The following is a 27,981-nucleotide window of genomic DNA, read 5'->3' on the forward strand; positions in this document are numbered from 1 at the left end:
CATTTCACAGGTAAGCTAAGAAAATCAGACATGAAAGCTTGGATTCTAAGCAGCCTTCACATTGTTTGTAGTACAATAGACTAATGAAGCTACTGTAAGTCAAAGCTATGTGCTGGCAGGGCCAGTTCTAGGTGTAAGTGATATAAACGGCTGCTTAGGACCCGACCGCTAGGGGGCCAACAACTGCTAGGTAGCCTCCGACCAATATGGTAGCTTCAGATATTGGTCAGGGCCCCAGAAAGGATAGAGCTGGCACTGTGTGCTGGACTTCCTAGGTAGAACATGGGTGACCTAGGTAGAGCATGGGTGAGTGACCATTGTGATGCTCAACATACTTGTCTCTTTGATATTTGGTTAACACTTTACAATAAGGGTACATTAATTGACATTAGTTAATGTTGTAGTAAATATTAACACACATTAATTATAGGTTTTAATAAAGTAGTTATACAGGTAAGTATTAGTTGTTATGTAATAGTTAAAAGGTATTAACATTTACTACAAGGGATTGTTCTGTTAACATAAACAACTACAGCTTCTGGAAAAATTAAGAGACCACTGCACCTTGTTCTTTCCTTTCCAAAAAGGTTGAAAAGGAAAGTTCTGAGTGAGGAACAGAAGCGTTCAAGTTGCAGTGGTCTCTTAATTTTAACCCTTCTGTTCCTCACAGAAAACATTCCTTTTTGACTTTTTTGGAAAGGAACTTTATTCTCCGGAGCTTTATACATAGATGTATTACTTAACCTAGCTTTTTTTGGACTCGGCGCATTTAACTTACTTATTCTTCTTCCAGCGTCACATCTGCATCTAGAGAACAGGTGCAGAACAGACAAACTGGAATGTAGTCATCTTTGATTTACTTCTATTCCTTATAAATGCTTGTGTGCACACATGGTAAAATTACTAAAAACTGAAGAAATTAGGGCTGTAACAACTAATTGATTAAAATCAATAATAGAAATAGTCCTTATCGATCAGTTGGGTCTAAATGAGACGGAGCAATAAATAAATAAACATTTTGAAAGATGGCACAGGCTACATTGGGCTACACCGGAGGGAAGTCGCGTATGACCAAAAACATCATAAGTAATATATGGGACCACTTCACCTTTAAGAATAGCATGGCGAGTTAATATAATGCAAATTCGTCATTCATTATAATTTGTATTCACGGAGTTACGTTTTTAATTGAGAAATACTTCATCTTGAATGCAAGGCTGAGTTAATGTTAACGTCGTTTTTCACCAACAAACCGGTGATCTACTTGAGCACGTTGAGTTTAAGTATGGTTGAGTAGCTCGGGTTAGCTAACCAATTCATTAACCCATTATTGTCAAATTTGGTGAGTTCTGTATTTCTCCACAACAGAAAAGTTGTGGCATTTAAATGCATTACAATTTCCATTAACATTTACAGAATCAGTCAAAAGACTCTCAGCCAGCGTCATGGAATGCTTGAAAATTGTATTAAGATAACCATTTAATTTTTGCACCTTTTTATTTGCTTTACTACTACTGTCTACAGTTGTTTTATTGAAGGCATTGTAAAAGGATAAGAAAAACAATGAACACTTTCATTTATTTTAAATAAAACACTTTTATTTAATTCTGGAATTGATGTATTTTGTTCGAATTAGTAATCAACATATTAATCAATTATCAAAATATTTATTGGTTGCAGCCCTAGAGAAAATTTCCACCAAATATACTGTATGCATGACCATGATATATTTGAAAGCAACAGCAATACATGTATTACTAACGCTTGTGGGCTATTCATTTGCAAGACTTAAACCATTAATTAAATGCAAGTGTGAGCCTTATTGTAAAGTGTAAACTATATGAATAATAATTAATGGATAATTAACTTTTGTTAACATATAACATATTTAGTAATCACACTTTACATACAGATCACACTTTACAATAAGGAACACAAATGCTGTTAATTAATCTATTACTGCTTAGCTAATACATTTACTAACATTAATACGTACATGTATAACTGCTTTAGTTAATATTAACAAAAACTAATATATGTGGTAAAAATCAGCTGTTTGTCTAGTGGTGAAATAATGATTGTATAACCGGTCGTCAAGGGAGAGCGTAATTCAATTATTTATTGCAGCATTTGATATTCTACTGTTGATGATGTTATAGACTCAATCTTACAAACTTGATCTTACAAACTTGATTTCAAAGAAACCTCCGGTCGTCCTCTGCTTTATAGACATCATATTCCAGAATACACAACACAGTACTTTAAGCCCATTGGCTGATTACCTTTGCTTTGACTGAACATGACTTCCTGTGTACTGATAAAGGGATGTTCTGTTGTAATCTAAACATAATAAGCATACATTCATACAATTCTATACGTTTATTAAGACCTATAATTAATGTTTGTTAAAATGTACTATATCATTAACTAATGTCAATTAATGTACCCTTATTGTAAAGTGTTACCAATATTTGTTAAAAAATTTAAATTAGGTCTAAAGACATTGATGCAATGCTGTCCTTTCATGTTAGTCAAAAAGTGCAATGACTGAAACACAACACTTTGCTAGCTGCCTCCCTAAAACCGCTATGCTCCGACCGCAACCCGGCCAACCATTCAGGACATGCAGTCTACAGTATGTGTGAAAACTAACATTAAATGCATGACTGTTACCAGCATTACAGTTGCTAATTGATCCCAGGACAAACACAGTTCATCATAAGACATGTTCAATAATCAACCATCCCTTGTTGACAGCTGCTGTAGCCTCCTACCCAGACCCCCACCAGACCAAACCCCCGGTATCTGGTCTCACCTCACTCGCTGTCCATACCCTCACCATTATCGCTCCTAGCAGGAGCTCATCCCCTGCCTAGAATTACCGTACCTTTCGATTTCTAGGAAACTAGACAGGCTCACAGCATGAGAGCCAATCAGACATACCCGAAACAAAAATAGAGGCTCAAAGTATTTCTGAAGAAATGTTTTATATCCAGAGCTTGTGTGTCAACATGGCCTGATTGTTCTAGCTAAATAATAGAAATCAGGTTTAGATAGGAGAGTGACATGTTGGTTTAGTGAAACATTTTAATGCAGTCAGTAATATTTCAGTAGGAGGAAGCTGTGCATGTAGAAAACAAATCTTGTTTGATATGCACAAATCAAGGAAGAGATGTGATCAAATCATTTCAATAGTCTCCAGGTATCTCTCTGAGGTCCTTCACTGAACATGAAGGAACATTACTGAGAGAAACAAGAGAGGACCAGGAGAGATGGTGATAATGAAAACAAATAAGGAGAGAAAAGAGGAAGGGAGGGACGATGAGGAGACGAGGGACTTACTGTTCAGTGTTCAGTTATTTAGTGTGTATGTCTATGAAAACAGCCTATATTGCTACGGTCATGAATCACTTCTGTTTAATATCACTTCCTAATATGCTTTTTCTCTTTAAACAATTTTTAAATCCACATCTATCAGATAAGGAACAAAGGAAATGAATACATACACAATTTCTATACATTTCCATACACAATGTATAGTACATTAAGTGGACATAGACATTTTCTAATAATTGATGCTTTTGCAAACCATAATTTGTCTTGAGTGTATAGTATTCTGATTGAATTATTATTGTATGAAAGTACTGTATGTTTTATTACAATTAAGCTCATCTAGATAAGTTAAGGAACAAGAGAACATCTGTGCTTAGAGTCTCTCTCAGAAAGTCATGCTCTGTCAACCTCAGGAATGTGTGATTGACCATTTGGCTTCGGGGGTAGAGTGATCTGTGGGTCACAGAATGAATGCATTGTTCTAGGTAGACATGCCTATCTTGTATATATGTGAGAGAACAACCATCTAATGATTAGGTCATGTATGAAACATTCATGAAGACAAATATACTGCAATTCCAATAAATACCTGAATGTATCTCTCTCTTGACTCAACCGGTACTATTTTTCCACTATAGGTAAAATAGTGCTAGCTTTTACCTGTTCTTCCACCTTGATGAACACCAATAACAACCATAGTAAAAAAAGTCTCATTTAAAAACTCAAAATTCATTAAATTAAAGCTTTCCAGAACACAGAAGTAATTTAAAGGAATAAGCTGAAAATAAACATTTAGTACACCATACTGAGTTTCCAATGTCCAGATCTCCACTGCCTGGGTTCTCACACATGCAAAACTCTGGGAACACCTAACCCCTACACTGGACCACCTTTACTGGGAACTCCGTACCCCTACATAAACCCCTACACTGGACCACCTTTACTGGGAACTCCGTACCCCTACATAAACCCCTACACTGGACCACCTTTACTGGGAACTTCGTACCCCTACATAAACCCCTACACTGGACCACCTTTATTGGGAACTCCGTACCCCTACATAAACCCCTACACTGCACCACATTTACTGGGAACTTCGTACCCCTACATAAACCCCTACACTGGACCACCTTTATTGGGAACTCCGTACCCCTACATAAACCCCTACACTGGACCACATTTACTGGGAACTCTATACCCCCACATAAAACCCTACACTGCACCACCTTTACTGGGAACTCTATACCCCCACATAAAACCCTACACTGCACCACCTTTACTGGGAACTCCATACCCCTACATAAACCTCTACACTGCACCACATTTACTGGGAACTTCAGACCCCTACATAAACCCCTACACTGCACCACATTTACTGGGAACTCCATACCCCTACATAAACCCCTACACTGCACCACATTTACTGGGAACTCCGTACCCCTACATAAACCCCTACACTGCACCACATTTACTGGGAACTCCATACCCCTACATAAACCCCTACACTGCACCACATTTACTGGGAACTCCGTACCCCTACATAAACCCCTACACTGTACCACATTTACTGGGAACTCCGTACCCATACATAAACCCCTACACTGCACCACATTTACTGGGAACTCCATACCCCTACATAAACCCCTACACTGCACAACATTTACTGGGAACTCCATACCCCTACATAAACCCCTACACTGCACCACATTTACTGGGAACTCCATACCCCTACATAAACCCCATATACTGCGCCAACTTCCTTCTCATGTTCTACATTTCCAAGTTTCGCACTTCTTCATTTCCTTTCCTCACTTACAAGGCCCTCCACAGCCTTGCCCCCTTTTGTCTGTCCAACCTCTGCCATATTGACACCCCCTCCCATAGTCTCCCCTCATCTGACTCTGGACTGATCACCCAGAAATCCCACTCTACCACGGGGGATCGGGCATTCAGCTGGCTCGTCCAGACTGGCTTTCCTCTAATTGCTCGGTCCTTAGTGGGCTCTAACTAAGCTTCATAGTTAGATTTTCTGTTATTTTCTTGTTGTTTCTCTTTGTCTTCTGTTGCTTTACGGTGTCCTTGGGTTTCTTGAAAGGGACTTTAAATACCACGCATTATAATTTTTTTCACACACTGTCCACGCAAAGAAGCCAATGATGATAGTCATCCTTAATGTGTGCAGTTCGTCCTGCCCACCGGACAAATCTCTGTCAGTGAGGATTAAGAAGACGGCACCTTACTTGGTTTTCCCTTTGATGTAAAATGCCAAACAGTTGCACACGCACGCGCACGCACCACACACAGTTTCTATAGTGTAGTAATAACACAGTTTCTGTGTGTTGTATTTCTATAGTGTAGTAATAACACAGTTTCTGTGTGTTGTATTTCTATAGCATAGTAACATGGTTTAATGGTAATGGTAATGGCAGTGTGACTTCAGCAGAGATTGAATGGTGACAGGGGAGTGGTGTGTCACAGCCTTAGTGAAGGATCTTCTTAACGCATAAAAGCATGTCAGCAGAACACCCAGAGGGCCTGGCTATCTCTTTCCGATGGCTCTACTAACAGGTACAGCCGGCTACTCTGACAGATAGTAGCCTCTAGGTAGAAAACCCCTAGGTTTGAATCCTAGATAAGATACAAATCATTTCATTGTAGTATCAAGGTTATGCCCTGGAGGAGGAAGGGTCTCAGCCTTTGTATCGAATGCACATTTCCTTCATTGAATGCGCTTGGCTTTTGGTCAAACTAGATTTGTCAGAGTAGTGTGTTAAACAGTATACCTGACTACTACATCAGCTCTGTAATAGGTCTGCTGTTATCGAATGCTAAGCACCACAAATGACCATAATTGCACTATTATCACACATAATTCTTCCCTGTAGCTACTTTGACCAGGTGTGTAATATATCCAGACAATTCATTTCCTTCTTTATGAAGAGTTGCAGTATCTAGAGGAATGTTTCCTCTCCCTGGTACCAAGTCCGCACTAAAAACCAGGGCACTGTAAAACACTTCCTGATTCAAGCCTAAGGGTAAGAACCAAAGACCCTTGAGGACTCAACAGTTGAGTTACTTAACACTCCTTTCATTTTAGATGTTTGTAAACTAAGTCACATTGCTTGACATGTTATCCATACGTGCATCTGTGCTGTGTCATTGAAGTGACAAGCTAGCCAGCTGAACAATGCTCACCTTCTGTCTGCCACCTATCATTAGTGAGCTTTGTTCTGTTGCTCCCAGCACCATCGAAAATAAGTCTTAGAACAGTACCATGTCAGAGCACATAACACTCAAGAGCGTAACACCAACCCTTATTGTTAAATCAAACATGAGAAAACAACACACGTTATCCAGCTGCAAATTGGCTGGTGAATAATAAGACAGAACGTGACAACTTTTTTTAGAAAGAAGGACAACGGTTACTGAAGAACATTTCTTAGAAATTTTAGAAGGACAGAATAAAAAAAAAACACCACAAACATCATGACATATCAGTGCAGATCAGAGCTAAAAATCTGTTTTCAAATTCCCCACTAATCTTCAATTATCCAAAGATGTTCACACAGCCAGATATGTTTACACAGCCTGCAATAAATAGCCTGTACATAAATAAACACAAAGAAATAACTTTGGTAAATAAAATTAACTGGTTTAGGTGGGGGTGGGGAGGCAGAAACACTTGTCATCTGTCTTCCAAACCATTATCTTCTCTCCTTCGAGAACTTAACCATGGCTTACCTGAAGAAGGCGTACATCACCAGGGCGTTCCCGCCTACCCCAACAGCTCCAATGACCAGGACAAAACAGGCCACGATGTAGTGAGCATGGTCCGGCACATCCACCTTCCGAAATAAGCTTTGCTCCATGTTGTCCATGCCTGACATGACTGGGACCAAGACAGAAGCAGATCAGACTCAGTGATCCTAATGGACCATAACAACACGTTCACTAAAGCATTTTCCACTCTCTCTCTTTCACATGACCCCTTCTCTCTTTCTCTCTCTCTCTCTGTCTTGCTCTCTCCCTCCTCCCTCTTTATATTTATCGTTTTCTCTCTTTCTCTCTGCGCTTTCTCTCCCCCCTGAGAACTCACCCATGACACCCTCAGAGGTACAATAATGCAAAGACACCAAGAGCAGCCATTCAAATATCTGTGGCTACAATTCATAAACACCTTGAACGCATTTGCCTTCCCAAAATTCAGGCCATTATTTATTTTCTTCAGTTCATAATCCATGAAACATTTACTCCTTTTTCTCAATGTACCTTCCTCTTTTTAGACAGGCTGATTAGGATTTTTTTAAATCTCTGTTCAGTAGAAATATCACACCATAAGTTCCAAGGCTGCAGAATAATACATACACACAAAAACAATAATTTATACACATTCAAAATTAATCAGGCCTGTGGAATAGAGCCTTGTTTGATGCCTGACCATGTGACCTGGATTTCAAGCTTTACTTGGAATGTTTGCAACATTTGACATAAAAAGAAGAACATTTAACACTAGGTCAATAAAAAAAAGGTTAATATTTGAGTCATGTGACATGGTCAATCCAAGCACTGACACGAGTACAGCACACATAAGGAGTGTGAAAACATCTGTTTCCAGGTAACTGTGCCACAGCATTTGTTTTAGTTCAACAGGTCAACAGTGAACGCTGACAGGTTTCCAACTCATACCAAATGGAAAATGATGCTATGTCCACAGTTCGTGTGAACTGGTGCTATGTCTACAGTCTGTATGAACTAGTGCTATTTCTACAGTCCGTGTGAACTGGTGCTATGTCTACAGTCTGTATGAACTGGTGCTATTTCTACAGTCCGTGTGAACTGGTGCTATGTCTACAGTCTGTATGAACTGGTGCTATTTCTACAGTTCGTGTGAACTGGTGCTATTTCTACAGTCCGTGTGAACTGGTGCTATTTCTACAGTCTGTATGAACTGGTGCTATTTCTACAGTCTGTATGAACTGGTGCTATTTCTACAGTCTGTATGAACTGGTGCTATTTCTACAGTCTGTATGAACTGGTGCTATTTCTACAGTCCGTATGAACTGGTGCTATTTCTACAGTCCGTATGAACTGGTGCTATTTCTACAGTCTGTATGAACTGGTGCTATGTCTACAGTCTGTATGAACTGGTGCTATTTCTACAGTCTGTATGAACTGGTGCTATTTCTACAGTCTGTATGAACTGGTGCTATTTCTACAGTATATCCGCCCACATTGGCGCAAAGACATACAATAAAAAGAATATATTATGAAACCCGTCTGTTACAACAGTGAACCCAACGAGCTGAGGTCTGACCATGGCCTGCACCCATACAGTGTTCTTGATTCAGCATGTGATTCAGGACTTGATTCAGCACTTGATTCTGCACAGGTTGAAGTCAGAGACACACAAACATTGACGCTTTCTTTCTCCAAATTCCTCAGAATAAAACATTTAGCAAGCCAGCCAAAACACCAGCTAAAGATGAAAAACGTAGAAATGTGTGTAGAACAGAGACTAAAGGCCAAAATACTCAGAAAGCATGTGTAAAATAGAGAGTAAAGGCCAAAACCTTTAGCAAGTTAGTCTAAATGCAGAATAAAGACCAAAATATTTTGCAAGCCAGTCAAAAAAACACAGTGTAAAGGCAAATCCCAACAGTGAGTATTTTTTTAAGAACATATTCCAATGTTAAGATACTCTCAAAATGAAATGAACGGAAATTGAAGAAAGCTTATAACCTTGAAGTCGCTCTCTTTGATGTACAATCCATGAAAATCTACAGTATGTTGTGATATCAAATATCAGACCATCTTTGTCTCATCACAGCAACTCCCAGTTTAAGATTATTACGTCCTCTGAAATAATTTCACACTGTGTGCTCAACCAGGAAGTTAGCCAGCCGCTTCAAGGAGAAAGCACATTTCTGCTCACCACCACAATTAGCTTGCTCATCCCCAACCAGCCTCACTGACCTTATCTCTTCCCAACCCATACGATGCTGAGCTTATTTGCACTGGCCTTTGTGGGACACCTGGTGATGGTTAGTATGGCACAACAATTAAATTAACTGGTAAAATAACTGCACCACATTGTAGAGCCTTAAGAGAGTTGCAACACTTGGGGGACCCAAAATGTAATTTTGCAAATAATAATTTGCTGTCAAATGGCATTCGAGAAATGTATAAATTCCTTGAAATCGTATCCTACAATCAAGTAGCCTAATTCATGTTTCATTATGATTCTCAGTAAATACTTGGTCATTTTTTCTAAATGAAACCACTTTTTTCTATTTTAAATGCACTAAACATATTTGATTGCTTTGGGCAATTTCATCAGGTCAGATATTTGTAAACAAGTCCAATCAGTCACATGTTTTCCAAGAAAAATCTAGTACAATGAAATATTAAAGTCCTATCATGTGAGTTCTGGGATCCTGGGAGTATAATATTAATAATATAATTTAAGTCATTAAAGACTTATTTAGTATTATTTTTAGAAGGGAAGCCCTGTGTTATGTTGAATCAAAAAGTTTTATAGAGCCACCATAGACTTCAACGCATAATAATTTAAAGTTAAACAATTTGAAATCCATTTGGAATACTGTCAAAATATCCAAGCAAGAGCCATTTTTAAATAACATAATCTATCAATATTAGCAAAGATAAAATGCTAAATCAGAATTAAGTCATCTGCATATACTTGGTGTTCCCTGTGTTTTCATCCCTACCCAATACCCCTTCATCCATTCAACTTTCATCCCTCCCCAATACCCCTTCATCCACTCAACTTTCATCCCTCCCCAATACCCCTTCATCCATTCAACTTTCATCCCTCCAAATACCCCTTCATCCACTCAACTTTCATCCCTCCCCAATACCCCTTCATCCACTCAACTTTCATCCCTCCCCAATACCCCTTCATCCACTCAACTTTCATCCCTCCCCAATACCCCTTCATCCACTCAACTTTCATCCCTCCCCAATACCCCTTCATCCACTCAACTTTCATCCCTCCCCAATACCCCTTCATCTACTCAACTTTCATCCCTCCCCAATACCCCTTCATCCACTCAACTTTCATCCCTCCCCAATACCCCTTCATCCACTCAACTTTCATCCCTCCCCAATCTCTCTTCCTCCACCACCTTCCATCCCCCCCCAATCCCGCTTGCCTTCACCCAGCATCCATCTCTCCTCCATTCTCCCTGCCTTCACCCAGCATCCATCTCTCCTCCATTCTCCCTGCCTTCACCCACCTTCCATCCCTCCCAAATCTCCCTGCCTCCAACAGCTTCCATCCCATCACTCTCACGTCTTCTCAAACCCTGTTGTCTTCTCAAACCCTGCATGCCTTAATCAGATGTGAGTGCACACAAAGCTCCTGGGCCTAATGTACCTGGGAGGTGGGAGCAGAGTGTGACCCAGCCCTGCTGTCCAAGGAAGCCTGCATTGGGATACAGGAAGAATCAGACCTTTTAAACAAGCATTGGGGCTGTTAAGTGAGAGGCCATGTGTAAGGGAGTGAGAGTCTTGGGAGAGGACCAGATAAAAGCCTCCTCACTTTCATCATTTTATGCCCAAGTGAGCAGACAGATGCCCTCCAATCCCCTACGCTCCGAGACCCAATTCAGACCGCTTTGCTCAAACATCAAATCACTAAGCTCAATCAGAACACTCTACATGCTGTAAAGATGCAGTCTCCACCACTTCTTGAGCCACTGAAATAGCAAGTTCCCTCCGTGCAGAATTCTGGCAGGAAATATGATATTGTGTATGAAGAGAATGAGAGCAATAATAGCTTTAATAAATGCATTTCTCGAGGGATTTAGTCCAATATATATTGGACTACAACAAGTACTGAATGTATCTGTATTAAAAAATATATACAGTGGGTATAGAAAATAATCACCCCCTTTACCTCTGTGTGGTCAGTTTTGTTGTTTGCTTTGGGTCATTGTCATGTTGGAAGGCAAATCTTCTTCCCATTGACAATAGAGAGCAGCAGATTATTCTCAAGTATTTGACAGTATTTTGCCCCATCCATTTTGAGGCCAAATAATTCAATTTTAGTCTCATCTGACCATAACACCTTTTTCCACGTGGCCTTAGAATCTTCAAGGTGCGTTTTGGCAAAGCTCAGTCGTGACTGCATGTGGCCTTTCTTGAGGAGTGGCTTTTTTCTTGCAACCCTCCCATACAAGCCACATTTGTGGAGAATTTGTGATATTGTTGTCACATGCACACAATGACCACTCTTTGTCATGAATTCCTGCAACTGCTTCAGAGTTGTTGTAGGCCTCTTGGTAGCCTCTCTGACCAGTTTCTTCCTGGCTCTTTTATCCAGTTTGGAGCGACGTCCTGACCCAGGGAAGGTCTGTGTTGTACCAAATACCTTTCACTTCTTAATAATGTGCTTATAGGCACTGATAAAGCCTTTTACATTTTTTTTTATCCATCTCCTGACTTGTGCCTGTCCACAACTTTATCCCGGAGATCTTTTGACAATGCCTTGCCTAGTTGATTGTTTTCTTCAGTTGCACTACCAAGGACTGAAATGCTTCAGGAAAAGCTTGCTTCATGCTGAGCTAATCCAAATGACCACAGCTGATTACAGTTGAAAGTCAATTGGCTTTGTGTGCTATTGAGAAGGTGATTAACTACATCTGGTTGGGTTTACAAGTCATTTTTAGGAGGGGGGTGATTCTTTTTCCAACTCAGTGATTCTGTTTTTTAATTTGTACTTTTTTTGCCTGATAAGTTGGTATTATATCTTTCATTTGAATGTTATAAGTTGAAAATACAGCTGAATAAAACAAAAATAGTTTTTGTCCGTTTTCATTTCAGGCTGTAAAGCAACAAAATGTGATTATTTTAAAGGGGGGTGATTATTTTCTATACCCACTGTATATTAGATTTATGTTATCATCCACAGCTCAGCTGAGGTTTTAGTTAAATTTGTGCTCTGTGGATTGGTTTATTTCAGGTCAAACAGCCAGTCCACGGTTTTGATCAGCAGAGATCAGCGGATGTACTGGCAGAGATGTATCACTGCTGAAACAAAGTTGTCAGCAGTTCCTGGACTTAACTCAGACTGATGTATCATGGAAGGAGAATCTCACACACAAACATGTCTTTCTTATTGATGAAATGAATTAATCAATGATGAAATTGATAGAGTTCTATAGACTGAGTTTGGGTAAGATATCTTGCATTTACAAAATTACCGTTATTGGCCCAAGTGTCTCCTCTATGGTCCTGAAATCACTTTGAGAACAGGGGAAGACTTCAATAGGGAGGGCCCATATGGTAGATGAACCCTTTGAAGGAGAGTAATGCAGGGGAGGGGCTATATGGGGAGGTGGAGCTCTATGTGGAGGGCTGTTTTATGGGGGAGGAGCTTTATGGACAGGAGAAGCCCAAATGCGAAGGAAGGTCATATGGAGGTGGGGCTATAAGGGAAATGAAATAGCAATAAAATGCAAATGAATTACTTAAAAATCATACAATGTGATTTTCTGGATTTTTTAGATTCCGTCACTCACAGTTGAAGAGCACATATGATACAAATTACAGACTTCAACATGCTTTGTAAGTGGGAAAACCTGCAAAATAGGCAGTGTATCAAATACTTGTTCTCCCCACTGATGTTGGAGTTCAAGGTTAATTAATGAAGGAAATGACTCTCATCTCTGATAGTAACATATTGTATGCAGTGGTAACAGCCTGAGGTGGATGTTCCTCCCTGATGTATCTGCCGTGGGTAACAGGCCTGCTGATTGGTCTGTCACCCACTGCTCTGGAGCTAGGTGTGAAAGGACAGCTACAGCCCCCCCACACACACACGCACACACATACACACATACATACATACACGGGCGTGCACGAACACAAGCACACACACACACACACACACACATCACCTACATTAGTGGTTCCCAACCCGGGGTACTAGGACCCCTGGGGGTACTTGTCCTCTGCACAGGGAGTACTTGAAAACACTCATTACACCATAGCCTTACTAGGGGGTAGTTCAGGGGTACTCCAAGCAGAGCTAAATTCTGTCGGTGGTACAGGAACTGAAAAGGGTTGGGAACACTAGACCACTATAGAGGACAGGTCTAAGAAATGCACTGACTGACTTAGGCTGTTGTAGTTGTTCTTAATGCTTGTCTGTTAGATTAAGGTTAGGGTTACATTTAGGATTGAGAAATATGGAACATAAATTTCTCTGTCAAGGTTACAAATGGGATAAAACAAATTTGTGTGATTGTGACATTTGGTGTATGTGTGTGTGTTTGTGTGTGTGTGTGAGAGGGGGGGGGTCACACAGGATTTTGGGTGTGATTTCTAGGAATAAGACCATATTCTGAGAAGAGGCTGCAAGACGGAGTTTCTGAGAAGAAGCATTGTTACTTCTACATGTTGTGATGTGTGTAAGTCTCCTTATTTTAGACCAACTGAGGGTAGGTATGTAGGTAGGTAGGTAGGTAGGTAGGTATGTAGATATGTAGGTATGTAGGTAGGTAGGTAGGTAGGTATGTAGGTATGTAGGTATGTAGATATGTAGGTATGTAGGTAAGTATGTAGGTAGGCATGTAGGTAGGTAGGTATGTAGGTAAGTATGTAGGTAGCTATGTAGGTATGTAGGTAGGTAGGCATACAGTGGGGAGGACAAATATTTGATACACTGACGATTTTGCAGGTTTTCCTACTTACAAACCGTGTAGAGGTCTGTAATTTTTATCATAGGTACACTTCAACTGTGAGAGACGGAATCTAAAACAAAAATCCAGAAAATCACATTGTATGATTTTTTAAAAATGAATCTGCATTTTATTGCATGACATAAGTATTTGATCACCTACCAACCAGTAAGAATTCTGGTTCTCAAAGACCTGTTCGTTTTTCTTTTCTCCACTCATTGCCTGTATTAACTGCACCTGTTTGAACTCATTACCTGTTTAAAAGACACATGTCCACACACTCAATCAAACAGACTCCAACCTCTCCACAATGGCGAAGAACAGAGAGCTGTGTAAGGACATCAGGGATACAACTGTAGACCTGCACAAGGCTGGGATGGGCTACAGGACAATAGGCAAGCAGCTTAGTGAGAAGGCAACAAGTGTTGGCGCAATTATTAGAAAATGGAAGAAGTTCAAGATGACGTTCAATCTCCCTCAGTCTGGGGCTCCATGCAAGATCTCACCTCGGGGGGCATCAATGATCAAGAGGAAGGTGAGGGATCAGCCCAGAACTACATGGCAGGACCTGGTCAATGACCTGAAGAGAGCTGGGACCACAGTCTCAAAGAAAACCATTAGTTACACATTACGCCGTCATGGATTAAAATCCTACAGCGCACGCAAGGTCACCCTGCTCAAGCCAGCGCATGTTCAGGCCCGTCTGAAGTTGGCCAATGACCATCTGCATGATCCAGAGGAGGAATGGGAGAAGGTCATGTGGTCTGATGAGACAAAAATAGAGCTTTTTGGTCTAAACTCCACTAGCCGTGTTTGGAGGAAGAAGAAGGATGAGTACAACCCCAAGAACACCATCCCAACCGTGAAGCATGGAGGTGGAAACATCATTCTTTGGGGATGCTTGCACTCCATTCTTTGGACGACTGCACCGTATTGAGGGGAGGATGGATGGGGCCATGTATCGAGAGATCTTGGCAAACAACCTCCTTCCCTCAGTAAGGGCATTGACAATGGGTCGTGGATGGGTCTTCCAGCATGACAACGACCCGAAACACACAGCCAGGGCAACTAAGGAGTGGCTCCATAAGAAGCATCTCAAGGTCCTGGAGTGGCCTAGCCAGTCTCCAGACCTGAACCCAATAGAAAATCTTTGGAGGGAGCTGAGAGTCTGTATTGTCCAGCGACAGCCCTGAAACCTGAAGGATCTGGAGAAGGTCTGTATGGAGGAGTGGGCCAAAATCCCTGCCTCAGTGTGTGCACACCTGGTCAAGAACTACAGGAAACATATGATCTCTGTAATTGCAAACAAAGGTTTCTGTACAATATATTAAGTTCTGCTTTTCTGATGTATCAAATACATTTCATGCAATTAAATGCAAATTAATTACTTAAAAATCATACAATGTTATTTTGTGAATTTTTGATTCCGTCACTCACAGTTGAAGAGTACCTATGATACAAATTACAGACTTCTACATGCTTTGTAAGTGGGAAAACCTGCAAAATAGGCAGTGTATCAAATACTTGTTCTCCCCACTGTATGTAGGTAGGTATGTAAGTATGTAGGTAGGTATGTCGGTAGGTAGGTGGGTATGTATGTAGGTAGGTAGGTGGGTAGGTATGGGTGTGATGTTCAAGGACAGGAACCTCTGATTCATTTATCACATTGCCCAAAGCTTCTGAAGGTGAGAAATACTAAAAAGAACTGACTGGCCAGGCACTGAAAATGCCTGATGAAAAAATAAATGTCTTAGTCTACTGGAAATTGCACTGTATATGGTGTCAAGAATTCTGTTCAGAGCCTGTGACCAGTGACCAAAAAATTGCTGGATCAAATCTCGGAGCCAATAGTAATGTGAAACAAAATGGCTGTTAATGACCAATAAATACTGCCATGGGTGTGTTCTGGCAAATTAATGCATATTAGTCAGTCAATGACTCATATGAATGATTTGGGACTCATGTTCAAGACGTTGAGTCTCACGGACTCCCGTGAAATATCCTCTGGCATTAGCAGGATTCCACTTGGTTCAATGACGTGTTGTGTCAGAAAGATCAGGCGATTACAAATTGACACGGACTGGCCAAGTTGCAACATTCTTAGAGAAGGAAATGTTTGCTGTTAATTTGTTTCTACCTGAAGGGGATATAATCTCTGACAAGACTGCACATATAAACATCTTGATTAAAAACCATGACACAATTCAGAAGAACTCCCATCATGCACCTTTTAATGGTGTGCTAGAGAGGGTGGGTTAGGAGGGGTGAGTTAATTTAAGGTGGAAGCTGGCTAACATGGGGAACTAGGCCAAATAAGTCATAGCCAGGGAAAACAGGGGTTGGATATAAACAACAACAGAGAAATAGGAGAAATAGGAAATGATCCAGAGGTAAAAGGCTGGAGAACAGAGGAACATCTTGTGAAAAGGGGATGAAGGAAAGTTTAACAAGAGTTTCAATATGTTTCATATTTTTCAGTCTGATCTCATGAGATGTTTGCATCACATGCTTGAGTGTGTGAATATAATTACATGAAGGATAATAAAAAGCATTGTATGCTCGCTGTACAGTAGAGTAGTTCACATCCCAGGGCAAAGTCTTTAACCTTCAACAGTCTCTTGATTAAATGTTTTCATTGTAGTCGGTCTTTTCTTAATGGGTGGGTAGCATGTATTTTGCTCTGCAAAATGCAGTTTGGTCAAAATAGTAGTATTGCTGTTGTGGTCACATTCAGGTTCCCTATAACAAGCCATGTTGTCACAGTTGTGCTCACATTCAGGTTACCTATAACAAGTCATGTTGTCACAGTTGTGGTCACGTTCAGGTTCCCTATAACAAGCCATGTTGTTACAGTTGTGGTCACGTTCAGGTTCCTTATAACAAGTCATGTTGTCACAGTTGTGGTCACGTTCAGGTTCCTTATAACAAGCCATGTTGTCACAGTTGTGGCGGATGGTGGAGGTAGGCGCAGGCAGGGTGGTGGTTCAAAAGGAAAACAAAGGGACACGAGACCTCAAACCAACCAATGTCTCCTCATGACAAACAATAACCTACAACCTAAAAAAACAAAACAAGAACCTGAACAGGATCCCCAATTTTAGACAACGCAGGCCAGCTGCCTCTAATTGGAGTCACCTGACACAAAACACAGATGCCTAGAGGCATCTATTCCCTGCTAGGTTCTGACTACGGCCCCCAGACCAGTGTAGAGACCTGACACATATGTTTTGGGGATTGGATTTGATTTTTGTATATCTTCAGTACAACCCACAATGCACTATTGTCAAGATATTAAGCAACCAAACTTAAGATGGCTAATCTACGCTATCAACTGTGTGGTTGTGAACTGTACTTTGTACTTAGAATATACCTACTTTAGCCATCTGGATACTAGGAAAATGATTAATGTGCCTAAGAGAACATGTTCTAAATAATTCTGCCTCCCTTTGTCTGCATCTCTTCATTGATGTCCCATCTAAATCTGGTATGTGTGACAGGTCTGTCCCCAGGTATTGTGTGGGCTGAGAAGGGGCTTGTGCACCTTTCTGTTCATGGGAGGATCCTAAAGGCTCCTGAGTCCTCAGCTGACAGTCTGTCTCCCTCCATCTTGACTCAGTGGTAGGGGTCAACAAAGCAGTTTTAGAGCAGACCCAACATTACTGCCGAACAGACCTTACCAGACCAAGTCTTTACCAGCTGAAATACACAACCTCTTATTTAACTGTATCAGTCTGCTTGAGGACAGTCAGTGACAAGAGGTTGCTGACATACACACCTTGTCAACAGTGGAGCTGGGTTGTCATGACAAAAAGCACTGTGCATTTTTATCCAGTCATTTTCTTCACATAATTATCTAGTGCTGGGTTTGAGGCATTGTTTATCTGGACACAGGACCTTTCTCGTACAGCAGTGAGTCAGTGAGCAGCGCAGGGACGTCTTGTAGTTCCATATAAACGGTACAGAACACAACACCTCTGACCTGGAAAAGGCATTAAGAAAAGAAAATACAAAAACCCAGAGAACAATAACCCTTCTCAGAAAGAACATTCTATTTTCAGACAGACTAGGACAGACAATACAACAAGGGCAGTAGAAAGGTTTCTATGGGGGAGCCTGGCTGGCTGTTTCAGTCCCAAACCGTTGCTGGCCAGGAGCAACAACAGAAGAACAGAAATGACCAAACATTTGGTTAGACAAATTATGTTTCTATTCAAAAACAAAAAATTCAAAAACAAAAAATTGGAACACCTGGCAGTTTTAACACATTTGCAATGAAGGTAGATTCATACAACCAAATAATAATACACACGTATGCGTATGATGCAAAATAGAACATTTAAAATGTGAAGGGTTAGAAATATTCTGTACATTGCAATACCTACAGTTGTGCTCAAAAGTTGGCATACCCTTGGAGAATTGGTAATATATGAAAAGAAAATATATGTGAAGAAAACATGAGTGAGCAGACAAAACACATTTCTTTATTTCTTATGGGATTCACATTCAACTGTAGGTTATAACAGAATGGCACAATTATAAAACAAAACATGGCAACAAAGAAAAAAATTTAATGACCCCTGTTCCAAAGTCTGCATACCCTTAGTCCTTAATACTGTGTATTGCCTCCTTTAGCATCAATGACAGCGTGCAGTCTATTATAAAAGTTGTCTATGAGGCCCCGAATTCTTGCAGGTGGTATAGCTGCCCATTTGTCTTGGCCAAATGCCTCCAGGTCATTCAAAGTCTTTGGTCGTCTTGCATGAACCGTAAGTTTGAGATCTCCCCAGATTGGCTCGATGATATTAAGGTCAGGAGACTGTGATGGCCACATCAGAACCTTCACCTTTTTCTTCTGTAACCACTGGAGGATCAATTTGGCCTTGTACATGGAGTCACTGTCGTGCTGGAAAGTCCAGCTTTTGTGCAAAAGACGTCTGCCAGTATTCTCTGATAACATGCGGCATTCATCTTGTCATAAATTTTCACAAGATTCCCTGTGCCTTTAGAGTTCACACACCCCCAAAAAATCAGTGAGCCACCACCATGCTTCACAGTAGGGATGGTTTCTGTTCACTATAGGCCTTGTTGACCCCTCTCCAAACATAGCGCTTATGGTTGGGACTATAAAGCTCTTTTTGGTCTCGTCACTCCAAATTACAGTGTGCCAGATGCTGTGAGGCGTGTCAAGGTGTTGTCAGGCATATTGTAACCAGGCTTTTTTGTGGCATTGGCGCAGTAAAGGCTTCTTTCTGGCAACTCGACCATGCCGCTCATTTTTGTTCAAGTTATGTCGTATTGTGCTCTTTGAAACAACCACACCGTCTTTTTTCAGTCTGTATTTCTCCTGAGGTTACCTGTGGGGTTATCTTCTTTCTTCTTCTGCCAGTTATGGTAGTTAAGGCTTGGTATCAAAAGATCACTTCTTAAGAAGTGATTGAACAATACTAACAGGCATTTGCAAGGCTTTGGATATAGGCTTTTTATATCATTTTCCACCTTCATAAAGTTCTATTACCTGATTACGCAGGTCTTTTGACAATTCCTTTCTGCTCACCATGGCTCGGTATCTAGCCTGCTCAGTGCATCCACGTGAGAGCTAAAAAACACATTGTCTATTTATACACAGACACTAACTGCAATTCAAAAAGCCACAGGTGTGGGAAATAAACCTTTAATTGCCATTTGAACCTGTGTGTGTCACTTTGTGTGTCTGTAACAAGGCCAAACATTCAAGGGTAGGTACATTTTTGATCAGGGCCATTTGGGTGATTTCTGTTATCATTATGATTTAAAAAGGAGCCAAACAACTATGTGAATATAAATGGCTTCATATGATCACTATCCTTAAAGAAATAAATGCATGATCAGTCATTTCTTCTAAATCAATGTCAACATTTCACAATTTCTGACAGGGTATGCAAACTTATGAGCACAAGTGTGTACAGTATATCTGAGACATTACCTTCCACAAAAGAGAGTTCCCTAACAACATGCCTATTCAAATGAATGACAATTAGTTAAAGGTAAAGATGTATATTGTCAAGTTAATCGCCTTTTGACTTTGTTTGGGTTCATCCCAAGACATAAATATGAACATGGTTATTAACTGTACAGACAAATCATGTTAGTACTGTCTGTCCCACCTGCAAACATTTCACAATGAGAACCAGAGGTGCCTTTCAGTGCCTGTCTGTTCTGATGTTGTTTCTAGAGGCTGCGTCCTCTACCAGAGCCAGATGGTCGTCAGTAGAGAGGGTGATCTGGGAGACACAGCCCTGGTACGGTCCACGGTAAGAGAAACCAAAGCATCCCCAACCGTTACCAGTATCATCATACCACCAGTAACTATTTTTATCAATGGAACTACAGATACTGACTGAGGAGCAGCACGTCGTTGGTGTTGAGTAGCCTCATGTTGCCTTGGCGATCTCCCTCTAACAGTCTCAAAGGGGTCCACACTCAGCCTTCCGTCCTGCCATCTCTACTGGACGCCACTTGATTACAACACACCACCAAGGGCTAGACTTCTGTGTCCACGCAGATAGCCAAAAGAGAATGACTGAAGGAGGTCATCTAATTGACTTGACCCACTGACGTTTCCTCTGAAGTTACCAAGGCAACACCGCTACCAAGGTTATGGCTGAGTGGAAAGGGTCGGTATGAGAGAGGTGTGCTTTTACACACACATATACACAAACAGCAGAGGGTCTTACATTGTTTGTGAGTATACTTGTTCCTTAAGGTGAAAGTCCAGAAAAACTCAGGGGAGTACAGCCTTGTGATAATAGGCCATCCTGAGCTGAACTTCGCAGTTCCATGAATCCTTGATGCATAAGAAAAGTGAGAAGAGAATTCTTATCCACTGTTCCCAGCTGATAAATATTGAAGAATGTCAGTTAAAGAGGAATACCTTTTTAAAATGTCCTTGCTGTAAGTGAGGTAGCTTTGTCCAATGAACTGACTAGCCTCTGTAACTAGAAGATATAAAACAGAAGCTGCACTTCCACATAATATCCACTAGGTGGTACTACAATGTTTAACATGGACATTCCTTTAATTAGGAAACAGCTTCCATAAATTTGGATAGACAGATCAATCACTCATAGAGATGAATTAACAAGTCATAAAGATAGGTGGATCAACAATTAATAGAGGTAAATGGATTGACAATTCATAGAGAGCCTTTTTCTATGGTCGTTGTGGTCACATAACGACCATCCCAAAAAGAATTTGGGATGCTGCCAGTGAAGTGTTGGAGCCTCAGGGTAGGTCTTAATCCCGGGGCTGGTGTGGTCAGGAATGCCCCTGGTGTACAGACAACTGTTCCACCTGATCAGAAGAGCAATCAGGTTTCCTTCCAACTGAAGCCTGGTCCAAAACATATAGGGGACAAAGGGAACGGCATTTGTTAGTGGGACTGTGTGTTAGTGTGTGGAATACAATCATGTCAAAATGTGAGCTTGGGAAGTGTGGTTGCTACACACACTCGTGGGTTAAAGGACCCCTCTAACCCAATGGGCACATGGTACAGACGACCCCTTCACAGACATTCGCAGTGTGTTCACCTACAGGCAGAAACCCATAAAACACCGTCTCATACCACACTCTACACATCAATCATTTAAACTGATCAGACTTTCCCTGGACTCCAATCTCAAAGCAAACAGCCCCTAAACCCCACACCCTACGCCCTTAAACAACGTTTTGCAGCATCACACAGAAGTGTACCTGCGCGTTGACTGAAGCTGCTGAGTTCAGGAACTAGTTACACACCGCGCTTAGAGACTGACCCGTGAGTTTAGGGTCCGACAGAAACCTGTGGCTGCGTACATCAGACGCTTCATGACCACCGGCGTCGGTCACATGACCACAGTTTGCATTTCATTGTGGGTGATTTCACCACTTGAAGTGAGTAAAGGTTCTTCGGTCGTTCACTTGTCCACATAAAACGACAGGAAGGGCCAGGTGACAATCTTTGTAAACTGGACTGCACTTAAGATGGCAGTCAAAACCACGGCCGCTGTTATTGGGGATTCACAGAAGGAAAGTGGGATGACTGTCTAGGGGCTGTTCACTTTGTCCCTGACATTGAAGAGGCCTACAGAACAGAGTTAGATAGAGGTGTCGAGAGCGTTAAGCAAAGTGAAGAAACTGAGGGAGGGATTTAAAGTCTACAAGAACACACCAAAGAAATGTTAGAATACGTTTATTTTCCTCAACTCAGTTCAACAGGGACTGTGTGACCATTCTGGCATGTCTTATTCCTTCTGGCATTCATCAAATCCTATTGAAGAAGAACACAGGCCTCCTCTCTGTCTCTCTGAACGATAGGAGTTATGAGAAAAAAGCATTCCAGAGGCTGCCATTGAAAAGCATCTGCCCAACCCCCGACACAGACTCACACATCAAAGCTTCTTCTGCCAACGGTCCTAATGTTTGACTGTTGTACACAACAAGGCCTGCTGTATTCAGGACATTAAAACCAAACATCACAAGGAAGGAAGCCCAATGGGCTAGTGACCAGTGGGTTGTTGGTTCCAAAAGCAAAACGTGAAAAGGGCATTAGGTGCAAAGACATGCATATCATCTACTTTAATTTGTCCCTTTTATGTCATTAACTGATGTGTTACTGGCTGTGTTACTTACACAAATTACCAGGGCTAAACTCAGCCACAAGAGAGCAGATGAGGAGAGGGTTCTGATTGTGATCTTAGTTTAGTTGTCCTGTAGTGGCAGAGATTAGGAGATCAGGAGATTAGGGGGTGCACACCCACACTACTATAGGGCCAATCCACTTGGCAGTATCTGCAGGGGATTATTTTCTACAACCTACTTCCTATATATGAAGGGTCCAAACTGGTGTCTGTCCTATGACAGTTGAGTTGTTCAGTCGTAGCTAGCCAATTGCACCCTCCCTGCAGACAATGACACTCTGCCATTGGCTCACTGGCACCATACACCCCCTCACTATCTGGGCACCGCTCATGCCACAGTTAAACCTGCTCCCAAAGCAGGAGTAGACATGGTTAGTAAATACGTTAACAAGAATCTGATCGAGTGAGCGAAACCCCAACCCCCAAGTGGAACTTCCAATGGATGAGAGTCACACTGAGGGGGAAAAAAACAGGAAACAGCATCCATTTGTTTTATATTGTTCAGAAATACCATTAACTTTAGGGTATAAGAAATATCTCTACAGCCTAGTATAAAGTACTATGTAAAGTATAATGGACTTTCAACACATTAAGGATAAAAATGACACGTTGACTATAAATTCAAAGAATCAACTGAACTGAGTTCTTCAAAAGTTCAAGGGCAATATATGAGAAGCCGTAAAACTGGGGATATTTCACCCCTACAACGGAAGGGCCAAAATAAATAAGCTCAAATTCAGTACATACTGTGGGGACTCCACGGTGGCAGTCAATGAGCCAATTAGTCAATTACAGAGAGTCTTCTACCCCACCCTATAAGAAGGCTACCTGTCCTAGCCCCATGACACGGTCAAAGCAAGAGCCACGACTCTGGCCGTCATCTATACCCAAACTGCCAGGGCAACATCCTCACAGGACAGGTCAGACAGCGCCTGGGCCTGGGGCTGGAAGGGACGGGACAGGGGGCAGACTCAAAGAGGGGGTTTGGCCTGGGGGCCTGGGGGCCTGGGGCTGGAAGGGACGGGACAGGGGGCAGACTCAAAGAGGGGGTTTGGCCTGGGGGCCTGGGGGCCTGGGGCTGGAAGGGACGGGACAGGGGGCAGACTCAAAGAGGGGTTTGGCCTGGGGGCCTGGGGCTGGAAGGGGACGGGACAGTGGGCAGAGCCACAGAGGGGGCCTGAGGCTGGAATAGCAGATGGCAGGGGACTGAGAATGCCAACAAGGCCTGGAGACATGGTGAGGCACGCTGGGCTAATGGGAGCACTGGGAAGGAATGGATGTGGTAAAGACTGTTGTGTCTGACTTGGTGGAAATAGTGCCAGAATCAACAGCGATATCTACAGGAGATCCTCCTCCACCAGCTCCATGTTGGGGACCTCAGCTGATTCAACAGCCTTTTTCCAGAGAGAAAATTGGCTACTGAGAAGGAAGTAGGACACATTAAAGATACACAACTATTTAAGAAATAGAACTAGAATCATAGTGATTGTAAAAAAGTGCTTGACAGATTAGATATGGGGTTACAGGTAAAGACAGATTAGATATATGGAGATACAGGTAGAGACAGATTAGATCTATGGGGATACAGGTAGGGACAGATTAGATATCTGGGGATACAGGTAGAGACAGATTAGATCTATGGGGATACAGGTAGGGACAGATTAGATCTATGGGGATACAGGTAGAGACAGATTAGATCTATGGAGATAAAGGTAGAGACAGATTAGATCTATGGGGATACAGGTAGAGACAGATTAGATATATGGGGATACAGGTAGGGACAGATTAGATCTCTGGGGATACAGGTAGAGACAGATTAGATCTATGGGGATACAGGTAGAGACAGATTAGATCTATGGGGATACAGGTAGAGACAGATTAGATCTATGGGGATACAGGTAGAGACAGATTAGATCTATGGGGATACAGGTAGAGACAGATTAGATCTATGGGGATACAGGTAGGGATAGATTAGATCTATGGGGATACAGGTAGAGACAGATTAGATCTATGGGGATACAGGTAAAGACACACAGATTAGATATATGGGGATACAGATAAAGACGGATTAGATTTATGGGTTTACAGGTAGAGTCAGATTAGATTAATGGGATTACATGTAGAGACCGACATTAGATTAATGGGGTTACATGTAGAGACTGATTAGATTTATGGGGTTACAGGTAACTAGTAATGTGGGAGTATATGAGGCAGGGTGGCTTTGTATTTCATATCTTCTACATAGTGTTCAGTGCTGAAAACAGCCAGTGTAAATACTATGGTAGCTAATCTGGGAGTGCTAATTGCTCTAGCTTCTTTGCTTGCAGTAATTGTCTTCATATGGTCCGTGTAACAATTATGTACATAAATCCATGCTGCCTAGAACATGTTAGAACTTGTACTGCCTTTTTCACAATCTTTCAATTCAGGCTGTGTTCAAAAATGGAGCCATACAGCATCCGTCTCCTATTCATGGCAGATTCAGAAGCTAAGAAAACAGATGTTTGGTGATTCAACTAGTTTCCTAGAATATGAATGTGTTTCAAGCCCCCTAGTCATCTATTTAATGAAGAAATTACTATCAGGATCCAGATAAAGACACAACCTCATGTCCCTGGTCAGTCTGTGTGTGGTCTGTCCCTGTTCAGTCTGTGCGGTCTGTCCCTTGTCAGTCTGTGTGTGGTCTGTCCCTGGTCAATCTATGTGTGTTCTGTCCCTGGTCAATCTATGTGTGTTCTGTCCCTGGTCAATCTATGTGTGTTCTGTCCATGGTCAATCTATGTGTGTTCTGTCCCTGGTCAATCTATGTGTGTTCTGTCCCTGGTCAATCTATGTGTGGTCTGTCCCTGGTCAATCTATGTGTGTTCTGTCCCTGGTCAATCTATGTGTGGTCTGTCCCTGGTCAATCTATGTGTGTTCTGTCCCTGGTCAATCTATGTGTGTTCTGTCCCTGGTCAATCTATGTGTGGTCTGTCCCTGGTCAATATATGTGTGTTCTGTCCCTGGTCAATCTATGTGTGTTCTGTCCCTGGTCAATCTATGTGTGTTCTGTCCATGGTCAATCTATGTGTGTTCTGTCCCTGGTCAATCTATGTGTGTTCTGTCCCTGGTCAATCTATGTGTGTTCTGTCCATGGTCAATCTATGTGTGTTCTGTCCCTGGTCAATCTATGTGTGTTCTGTCCCTGGTCAATCTATGTGTGCTCTGTCCCTGGTCAATCTGTGTGTAGTCTGTCCCTGATCAGTCAGTGTATGGTCTGTCCCTGGTCAGTCTGTCTGTGGTCTGTCCTTGGTCAGTCTGTGTGTGGTCTGTCCCTGGTCAGTCCATGTGCGGTCTGTCCCTGATCAGTCTGTGTGTGGTCTGTCCCTGATCAATCTGTCTGTGATCTGTCCTTGGTCAGTCTGTGTGTGGTCTGTCCCTGGTCAGTCCATGTGCGGTCTGTCCCTGGTCAGTCTGTGTGTCGTCTGTCCCTGGTCAATCTATGTGTGGTCTGTCCCTGGTCAATCTATGTGTGTTCTGTCCCTGGTCAATCTATGTGTGGTCTGTCCCTGGTCAATCTATGTGTGTTCTGTCCCTGGTCAATCTATGTGTGTTCTGTCCCTGGTCAATCTATGTGTGTTCTGTCCCTGGTCAATCTATGTGTGGTCTGTCCCTGGTCAATCTATGTGTGGTCTGTCCCTGGTCAATATATGTGTGTTCTGTCCCTGGTCAATCTATGTGTGTTCTGTCCCTGGTCAATCTATGTGTGTTCTGTCCATGGTCAATCTATGTGTGTTCTGTCCCTGGTCAATCTATGTGTGTTCTGTCCCTGGTCAATCTATGTGTGTTCTGTCCATGGTCAATCTATGTGTGTTCTGTCCCTGGTCAATCTATGTGTGTTCTGTCCCTGGTCAATCTATGTGTGCTCTGTCCCTGGTCAATCTGTGTGTAGTCTGTCCCTGATCAGTCAGTGTATGGTCTGTCCCTGGTCAGTCTGTCTGTGGTCTGTCCTTGGTCAGTCTGTGTGTGGTCTGTCCCTGGTCAGTCCATGTGCGGTCTGTCCCTGATCAGTCTGTGTGTGGTCTGTCCCTGATCAATCTGTCTGTGATCTGTCCTTGGTCAGTCTGTGTGTGGTCTGTCCCTGGTCAGTCCATGTGCGGTCTGTCCCTGGTCAGTCTGTGTGTCGTCTGTCCCTGGTCAGTCTGTGTGTGGTTTGTCCCTCGTCAATCAGTCTGTGTGTGGTCTGTACCTGGTCAGTCTGTGTGTGGTCTGTCCCTGGCTCTGGATATCTTTTTTCTGGCCATTTTGCCAGCACAGATGAGTAACTCAATAAAATGGCACTTTACAAGATAATTAACATTCCATGTTAGGCCCATGCTTCACGGTATGCAAACAGTTCTTTGGTTTCTGTTTAAATACAGTAAAAGGACATAAAACTCAATTTAACTCAATTGTATCTTTCCTGGTTGATGACAAAATCAAATGAAGGACAGAGGAGATTTTTTCACAGGGTTTCTACCACAAATTATTTTTAGTTTCCGTAGCCGGTTGTGAGGGTTCGGAGACGGGCATGCACATCTCTGTCGGAGGGAGCAGTGAAGGATACAAAAACATATTTAACTTATTTAGGGGACAATGGAGCAAAGATCCATACAGAAGGTTCCATGGCACTTCAACCCTGCTTTGACACACATCAAATAACCTACCCAGAACTCATTTCTTCTCAACTTAATTAATCTTCAACCATTCCACTCCTTTCGGTAATATCAATTTGTAATTCATTATAAATTCAACCTACATTTCAGGGCTGCATGAACATCACAGGTTTTCCGTCGTACTGGATGAACAGACTGGTCAAGGTCTGGTCAAGCTCCTTTCTTGATCCACTCCCCTGATAAGAAAGTGCTGACTTTGTGTGGCATGCTGGGTCGTCCCTCTCCTGACCATCCATACACATCACCAGGGAAAACATTCAAACAGTGCTGCAGTCTTCAGCCAGCCAACATGTTATCCTTTGTGTACTTACAGACACAAAAAGATAAAATACCCAACAAACTCCAAACTCCAAACAAACACTGAACAGAAAGATACAACACCCAGCAAACACTGAACAGAAAGATATAATTACCAACAAACTCCAAACAAAAAGATAAAACACCGAACAAACACTCGACAAAAAGATACAACACCCGTCTCGGTTGAATGGAACCAGTTAAACAGACATTGCACAAAGCACTAACAAAAGCGATGTGCTTATTGAACTTCACCTAAGGGAAAAAGAAAAGGGGAGGGTCTGGAGGAACTGTGGAAAG

At 41.9% G+C, this 27,981-nt stretch overlaps 1 protein-coding gene across 1 annotated transcript in view; it reads right to left on the reverse strand.

Moving 5' to 3' along the window:
* Positions 1-27,533, reverse strand: part of opn4xa (opsin 4xa) — a 38,069-nt gene extending 10,536 nt beyond the window's left edge. Inside the window, exons 1-2 of the mRNA XM_020053195.2 lie at positions 27,468-27,533; positions 7,075-7,222 (exon numbers count right to left, since the gene is read on the reverse strand). Of these exons, the coding sequence (XP_019908754.1) occupies positions 7,075-7,220 (146 nt within the window). The 5' untranslated portion in view covers positions 7,221-7,222; positions 27,468-27,533. The remainder of the gene's footprint in view (positions 1-7,074; positions 7,223-27,467) is intronic.
* Positions 27,534-27,981: the final 448 nt, after the last annotated feature.

The sequence above is a fragment of the Esox lucius genome, chromosome 14 (genome assembly GCF_011004845.1).
Source record: "Esox lucius isolate fEsoLuc1 chromosome 14, fEsoLuc1.pri, whole genome shotgun sequence".
In the NCBI taxonomy this organism is placed as follows: Eukaryota; Metazoa; Chordata; class Actinopteri; order Esociformes; family Esocidae; genus Esox; species Esox lucius.